The sequence below is a fragment of the Heloderma suspectum genome, chromosome 2, assembly GCF_057233095.1.
Source record: "Heloderma suspectum isolate Gila_16-S chromosome 2, 16-S_ref, whole genome shotgun sequence".
NCBI lineage: Eukaryota > Metazoa > Chordata > Lepidosauria > Squamata > Helodermatidae > Heloderma > Heloderma suspectum.
Window position 1 is genome coordinate 237,567,700 of NC_139459.1, and position 8,227 is coordinate 237,575,926.

Consider the following 8,227-nt stretch of genomic DNA (forward strand, 5'->3'; position numbering starts at 1 on the left):
ACATGATTAGGGAGTGAATCAGATGAACTACAATTAAAATTTATTCAGTTCATTGTGTGCATATCTAAATACAACTGAAATCCAAGCTACAAACAAAACAGGATTATGCTCAGCATCCTTTAGAAGGTGTTACAACGAAGTTATAACTGGCGATTTCCTAATTGTAAAGGAAGTACATACTCTGATCTGAGTAACTGAGATTTTTTTTAAGTCAAAACAAAATGTTTACGTACTTGATTGTAGAGGCCAGGGTTAAGTAAAACCACAGAACTGATTCCACCTGTCTAAGGGGACTTTAAAAACAGTATTTCTCACTTGCATGGGAAGCTGCATAGCTAACGGTGTTTGAAACCCCTTCCATGTGTTCAGAAACAGTTTGCTATGTAGCATGGGGAGGGCCTGTTCAAAAGTCAGAAATCCCCCTGGGCGTGAAACAGCTCTTGGGTGTGCCTGAAGTAGTTCTTTGAATCCCATCCAGAACCCAGCCACCCCCACTTGTGTAGAGGAGATCAATACAGGAGTTTCAACTCGCTTAAAAGGAACCACAGGATTGGACTGGGATAAAGGCCAAGGATATTGATTAGTTCTAGACCCCTTTGCCCAAGACTACAGCTTGACTTCTTGACTATTTAGGTTCAGTGTTTTACACTGAAATTTAGAACAAAACTACAGGAGATAATCATTACACCAGCATTACTGGATTTAAGGGTCCTTCTACATGAACCATACTGTGCTTGAACTTGGGTTGACTGAGTTGGTTCAATCATATTTCTATATAGGCCTCAACAGTATAGCAAATCTGTTTTTCATTATTTAGCTTTCAAAAGAAAGGTCCTTTATGCCACAACATAGTAGATCTGAAAATACACAAGGCTGTCATTTCAAAATCCATTTCACTAACTTGCCACACTAGCAGTTTGCTCTCAAAAGCCAGAACCAGTTAAGGAATAGCATCCCCCACCATCACAAATAATTACACTGCTTGTGGGTTTTTTAAAAAAGCAACTTATTGTTCGCACATCCAAGAGCAATTACATTTACACCAGGTTTTTATGACAGCAGTTGAAAATGTGTTCTAAGTCTTGGTAGATAGTGTCATTGTACAAATAAGCACTGATTTGTATCTATAAGTCAGGTGTTTATTTTTGCATTACTATGTTAGCACAATTTTAAAAAGCCTTTATTTTGTGGTTTAAAGCTGCCCAGAAAAAGCAGTAAGCCATTTTGAAGCCTATTCTTGCAGCTGAATTCTTTGGCCACACTATATTCCTTCATAATATTTTGTTTAGTTCACGGAAATACAGCTGAAAGCACACAGCTATCTTTCAAGACTAGAAAAGTCCGGCCCTCCTTTGCTGTAGTTTCCAGAAATTTCTGCTCCACTGAAGTCAAATCCAGGGTTCTGCAAAACAGATAATAAGATTTCATTTATACCATTTGGGAGCATGTTTATCAAGTTAACTTTCAGTCTTGGCTAAGCCTTTTCCAAAGTATCAGAGTACACACCATTCTGTTCTATGGTCTTTGGCGCAATCAAGCCTAAGATATCTTTATATGCAGATTAGTAGTTTCCAAACGTTTATCATACGTTATATTAAAAAGGATAATGGTTATTGTGCACCTGCAGAACAGAAATGGCTTCATGACATCATTTAAGTCAGCCTTCCCAATCTGGTGCCCTCCAGATGTGTTGGACAACTCCCAACATGCCCCAGCCAGGCTGAGGAAAGGCCCTAGGTTGGGGTACACTAATTTAAGAGTAATGAACTTCAACAATGAAGATGATTTGAGGAGCAATCAAATGCTACTGTTCTTTCTCTTTCTTTTTATTCTTCATAATAGCTAATTATAAAAACAAATTGTTCTCCTCTAGCAACACTTCTCAGACAGAAGACTAACATTTCTAGTAGATGCCACCATCTGAAAACCTGTATTTGATTCACAGCATAATCCTATGCAGCTCTGCTCAAGAACACATTCCACCGAGTTCAATGAGGTTTCATTCAAGGTACTCGTGTGTATAGGACTGCAGCCTCAATGTGGTGAAAGTCTCCCCGCAACTGACAGTTCCCTGCAACTGCAGACTCTGGCCTCATCCATCAGCTGGAGAAGTGAAGCCCATTGGGGGGGGGGGGGTGCACCTCCTGCCTCCTGGGAAGAACATCATCACAGGGGAGACCAACCCAGCTCAATACATCAGTCAGCGATGGATTTGCTTTCCTTCCCCTCCTCCCTCTCAATCCCTTTTCCTTTTGTGTGTTGTCTTTTAGATTGTAAGCCTGAGGGCAGGGGCTGTCTTAATATTCATCTTTGTAAGCCACTCTGGGAGCCTTTTTTGGCTGAAAAGTGGGGTAAAAATGCCCTAAATATATAATAAATTTCTCTTCAAAATGCCCCTCACCCCATCCCCAGTATTAGCTACTGCAATTAGCTAGATTTGGCCCACGTACCTGAGGTTCAACTCCCCTGACTTAAATGCTGTGGTTATATTCTGGCTAAACATCAATACTCTGCTTTCTTAACATACACACTTTGGCTTAAATACATAAAGGGCCACAAATATGAACTTGCCTCTCTTTGTAACCTTTCTAATGTCAGCTTCCTCTGCATTTGGTCCTGGACCCACGGATCTGCAGCATACTCATTCTCCAGCAGAGAACTCCAACAGTTTCCAGCATCTCGATTGGTTTTCGTCAAGACAATTCGTATTAGTTTCTGGTCCTCTTCACCAAAAAAAAAAAAAAAAAAAAAGCGTGAGGAGGGAAAGAATTACCTATGACACACAGAGGACAACTTCTTTTCCATTTAAACCTTCTTATATTTTGACCATCAAGCAAAGAAAACCTGACTCTCTAACTTAGTCTTCCCCACATGGTGCCCTCCAGATGTTTTGGACAACTCCCATCAGCCCACGCCAGCAGGGCCCAATGATCAGGGATAACAGGAGGTTTAGTACAAAACATCTGGTGGACACCACATTGGGACAGGCTATTCCAAGTATTAGAGGCAATATTTATGTAGACAACCTGGCTGATAAGATTGAAATGAATGTGTGGGCTTTATTTATTGCTGTTTTTATCCCCCGCTAGGTTTTTAAAAATTCCTCTTAGTGCTTTTTATTGTAATGTTTTAATGTCAACGTAATGTTTTAAATTTTAATGCAATGTTACTAATTTTAATGTAAAGTCTTCTTTTCAACATTTTTTCTATTATGTTTGAAATGGCCAGAAGACTTACTCAGTAAAGTCATTCATTCATGTAGACAACACTGAAGGAATGAACCTCCCTTTTGTGACTTTTTGTTTGTTCTTCCCATATTCATCCTGACAGACTGTACTTTTTGGATTTAAATGACCCATCATATCACTGAGATATCAGCAGCAATCATGTGACAGCTTGGTTGTGTTAAATAGCTGTCATTGATTCAGAGCTTTATTGTCACATGAACACAATCCCTAGTGATTGAAGCTTGTAAAATGGTAGACACGTTTTGAGATGTACAAACTCCAGGTTTTTATAAAAATTGACTCTGTGAACTCAAGAATGTTTAATGAATCTGGAGTGGAGGAAGGAGGATAGTCATCTCCTTCGTTAGCTTTACCAACACATCAAATTTCAAATGCCTGCACCTGCCATTTGTCCAAGGACTGTATACAAGGGCCAGGTCTCCACCACTGAGCAGTTGCTGACTGCGACAAAATGGTATTTTGTTTTGTTGAATTGTGTATTTTAACGTTTATGTGCTTGACTGATGATGTCTGATGTATTCTAATATATCCTTTCTTCTAAAAGCTATGGTAGCTAGGTGGGAGAGGGGAGTTAGAATGTTCGGATTTAAATGGTGTCTCCTGACTGGCTGTTGCTTTTTCAGTTGGGAGAGAGGGAATAACAGGCACTTGGTTTTCTTTAGAAGGTGAGATAGGGATTGGCTTTCTGAGGGGTAGGGGTAGGGCACTGGGCTCTAGCTTTGGGGGTGGCTAGATTCCCCTGGGAGGTGGAGGGAGGTATATTTGTTATTTTGATGTCTTATTATTAGAAAGGGTAGAGTAGGTAAGGAATAAATAAAAAATTGAAACTATTTTTACTACATAAAACTCAAATCTGCATTGAAACATCTTATACCATGTAAATAAAGTTTCATTTTTAATTTGTTATTTCAAACCATGCCAATCTTGGTCTCATTTGTTACCAGTAAAAGGGTTAAATGGAACTATGAAAGAAATAGGACAAAGTCTACGAATCTACACCCATACACACACAGAAATTGAAGGTTGTCTCCTCACAAGCAGTTATAATTATTACAGGTGGGGGAAGTGTAATACAGCATACTGAGCTCCCAAGAGGGCCCTCCGCCTATTTTATTAATTTTATTTATAAAATTAATTTATGTTTGGGGTAATGCACAATAAAAGCATTAAAACTTCACATAAAACTGAAGGAACAGAGGGGAAAAACCCAAACAATAAAGTTTACAAATGGCATTCATATTAAAGAGCAACAAAATCTTTAAAAGTCTGACAGAACAGGATCTCTTTACTGCTTGTCTAAAGTACAGCAAGGAGGGGAGCCATTCTCACCTTCCTAGGAAGGGAGTTCCACAATTAGGGTGCTGCTAATGAAAGGGCCTGTTGAGTACCTGCCAATCTAGCCCGTCTAAGTGTTGGGACATGTATCAGGGCCTCCAATGATGATTGCAAGCTATGGGCAGGTTCATATGGTAGGAGGCAGTCCTTTGAATATCCTGGTCCAAAACTGTCTACCTTGCCGCCAACCCAAAATGTTGGTTATAGCCACCTGGGACCAGCATTCTTCTTTGCACTGGCTGTGGCTATGACCACCATTTTAATTCCTCCACAATATCTCTGGGGCTGTGACAGCGCCAAACCTGCTTAGGGATATGGGAGGTAAGCACAGACTCCCTTCTCCTGGGCTATCTGGAGGGTGCAAGTGAAGAAACAGGGCTCTGAGCAGGGAATCCTCTTGTGTCCTTGCAGGGTGGGATCAAATCCTCAAGTAATTTTCATTAATAAAACAAAAAGCTTGCTGGTGAAACAAACAAAAGTCAACAATGGAACTAAATTGCCTCAAGCGTTCGTTTAAGCATAGGTATTACCTAGTGTCCACGTTGCTTCATCAGCTATTGTAGAATCAAAGAGTTTACCCTGAAAGAAATATTAACATTTTTGTAAGAAAAAAAATGGCAGCATAACCTAGATTTCAAATGCAAATCTTTTGTTTACAATCTTCAAACTTCTCAGAAATATCATGTTTCTTTTTCATCTAAGGTAGTAAATGATAATTATTAGCTTGACAAACTAACACTTTTAAAAAATTGTCAACTGGTTCAGTAACACTGACCAACAATAGGGCCTCACTCTTATCTGGGGTACTGCCAGTCTAGTTCTACAGCTTGCAAAGATTCTGTTATGCTTTTAATACCCAAATAGTGGAATTATTACCTTAATTTTGACCGTTTCTTACGTATTTGTACTCCCAACTAAAATGGCAGAATTGAATTCCATATCATATGACTTTTGGATCCATAGGTGTTGAAGTAGGAAACTGCTTACTTACACAGAATGAATGCAGAAACCTAATGATGGTCTTGGGCTTTGCAGGGTGATGTCTCAAAAGTTAGAGGCAAGGACGAATGAGTCACCATTAGCCCACAATCATCATATACATTTGGAAAACATCCACAAAAGAGGGACAGATTTTGCTGAGATGAGGAGCCAAGATAAAAACAGAATTTCCAAGGTCTTCTCTGATTACTGAGCTAATATACAACCATACGAAATTGAATCAGCTTGTCAAATGAAGTATATAGGGAGAACCAAGGTTAAAAAGGGCAAAAGAACCTCCATGCTTTCTGGCTACACTGAAGGTGCTACTTTTGCAGAGACTTGTGTCCAAAAAGTATGTAAAATGTACTATATGAAAGCTGACAGGTCTTTGTTGTTCCATTTTTATATATCAGAAGCTTTGAAAAACAGTCGAGTCTGTCGGACAAAGATAACTTTTGAAATCATCAAAAGGTTGGAGAATATAGCTACTGGTTTTGTTCATAATTTCCTGGAGAGTCCACACATTTCTAGGATTTCTATTTATTAAATAACCACTCCCAAACTATAATTACTTTGGGTAATGTTGTTTACTGAACTCATTTTCATTTCTGTTATACAGCAGTTAAGCCTACTGAAAATTACTTTCTTTAAACACACACACACAAACACACACACAAATGTAGCTATTTAGCACACAGATAAATGCCATTTATGGTAATCATAGGCTGTTTTATATATATATGTGTGTGTGTGGGTTTCCGAAGGCATTTTCAGCAGTCAGACGATACAATGACTTAAATGAGAATAAGAGTGCAATCCTATGTATGTTTAGACAGCTGTGCTGGCTGGGGCATGCTGGGAGTTGTAGGCCTTCTTTCTGTCTAAACATGCATAGGATTGCACCTTAAATGTAGTTGCTGAAGTCAGAGTATGAAAGTAGAATTAAACACAATGACGCTCTCAAATTTGGTTTGAAAGCAGCCTTCTTGGTTGGGCAATTTTGTCAGACTTTGCTTCCAGAAGGTCCTCACAGGTGTATGGGGATAAAGGTGGGATGGGGAAGAAGACAAGGGAATGTAACAAAAGAAAGCAGGGTAGGAAAGAAGAGACCTTCAGACATAGTAATCCACGCATATGTTCAGGGGTATATATCCTTGCTGATCTTCCACTAGATTTTTCTAGTGTGACTACTTACATGTCTCTATTACCTAGGGAAGAAGCATCATTCAACTTTCACTGTAGTCCTTCACACACTGAACAGGAAAATCTCAGTGTGTGTGTGTGTGTGTGTGTGGTGTCAAATCCTCCATGCTCATGTGGAGGATTCTATGCGCATTTAGACGAAGGCATAAAAAATCCTCCTTCAGAACTTCCCACTCAATGCACAAAGGTCTACAGCTAGTGGGGACAGAGATGATAGGGTGGAGCTACTGTGTGCAAACTTGCTCCTCCCTCCACTCATGACATAAAAAATCCTTTATCCCAATTCAAGCCACAGAATCGAGTCTGTTGATGAAGTCTAACTCAGCTTAAGTGGCATTCATGCCTCACCTTCAAATAAATGGAACTGAATGAGACAGAACTAGCTCTTTATTTGCATATCCTAGTTCCTTATCCAATTCAGAGCTGCAGATGCTGCTTTAATTTGGAACTGGAGTTGACAAGAACAGAGGTTGCTGCCTTATATCAAGTCAGACTATTTGTCCTTCTAGCTATGTTTTGTCTCCTCTGACTGGCATCAGCTCTCCAGGGTTTCAGGCAGCAGCCTTTCACATCACTGGCTACCTGATCCTTTAACTGGACAAGCCGGGGACAGAATCAGAGACAGAGACGTTCAGCATACCAGAGATGCAAGGTGTGTGTGTGTGGTGAGCCAACTGCAGGGGAGGGCTACTGCCCTTATGTCCTTCTTGTGGGTTCCCAAAGGAATCTAGTTAGCCGCTAGGGGAAGCAGGATGCTCCTCAGCTGGGCCTTTGGTGTGATCTAGCAGGTCTCTGCTTACCTTAGAAGAATTATTACCGAGCAAGACCAGCCTTGGGAGAGATGCTTGGCCAAGGCTATGCAACTGGAGGAGGGCACAGTCACTGCAGGGTGGGGTGGGGTGGCAATAATCCGTGGCTGAGGGTGCAGTCCTACGGATGTTTAGGCAGAAAAAAAGTCCTACAACTCCCAGCATCCCCCAGCTAGCTATGCTGGCTGGGAGATGCTGGGAGTTGTAGGGCTTTATTTTCTGTCTAAAGATTCATAGGATTGCGCCGTAAGGCTGAAATACTATAGACATTTATCTGGGATCAAGTCTCACTAACTCCCACGACACTTACTTCCGAGCAGACCTGCAGAAGACTGCACGTGCTTTTCTTAGCCCGCCTATTCTCCACCTCCCCTCCGTACCTCGAGCACCTCTTTCCCCCCCACGGCCAGCGATAGGTGCCGGCTCTTCAGGCTGCAGTCGACATCCCGCGCGCGGGTCCCCGGCAGCACGTTCACCTCGACGAACACCTCCTCCATGGTCTGGTACCAGCGGCCCCAGGGCGTGGCGCAGGGCACGAGCCCGCTGCGCTCTTCGAACGGCGCCGACATCCGCCTCGATCACGCTCGCCGCCGCCGCCGCCCACCCCGGAGAATACGCATGCGCCCTTCATCGGGTCACATTATTCCGCCC

General features: G+C 41.5%; 1 protein-coding gene across 1 annotated transcript; it reads right to left on the bottom strand.

The window, feature by feature from the left end:
* On the bottom strand, window positions 1–8,178 carry NUDCD2 (NudC domain containing 2). Its single transcript, XM_084838618.1, has 4 exons — window positions 7,957–8,178; window positions 5,114–5,162; window positions 2,572–2,723; window positions 1–1,402 (listed from the first exon to the last, which is right to left on the bottom strand). The coding sequence occupies exons 1-4, from the start codon at window positions 8,143–8,145 to the stop codon at window positions 1,319–1,321; spliced, it is 474 nt and encodes a 157-aa protein (XP_084694744.1). The 5' UTR covers window positions 8,146–8,178; the 3' UTR covers window positions 1–1,318.
* Between the last annotated feature and the right edge of the window lie 49 nt (window positions 8,179–8,227).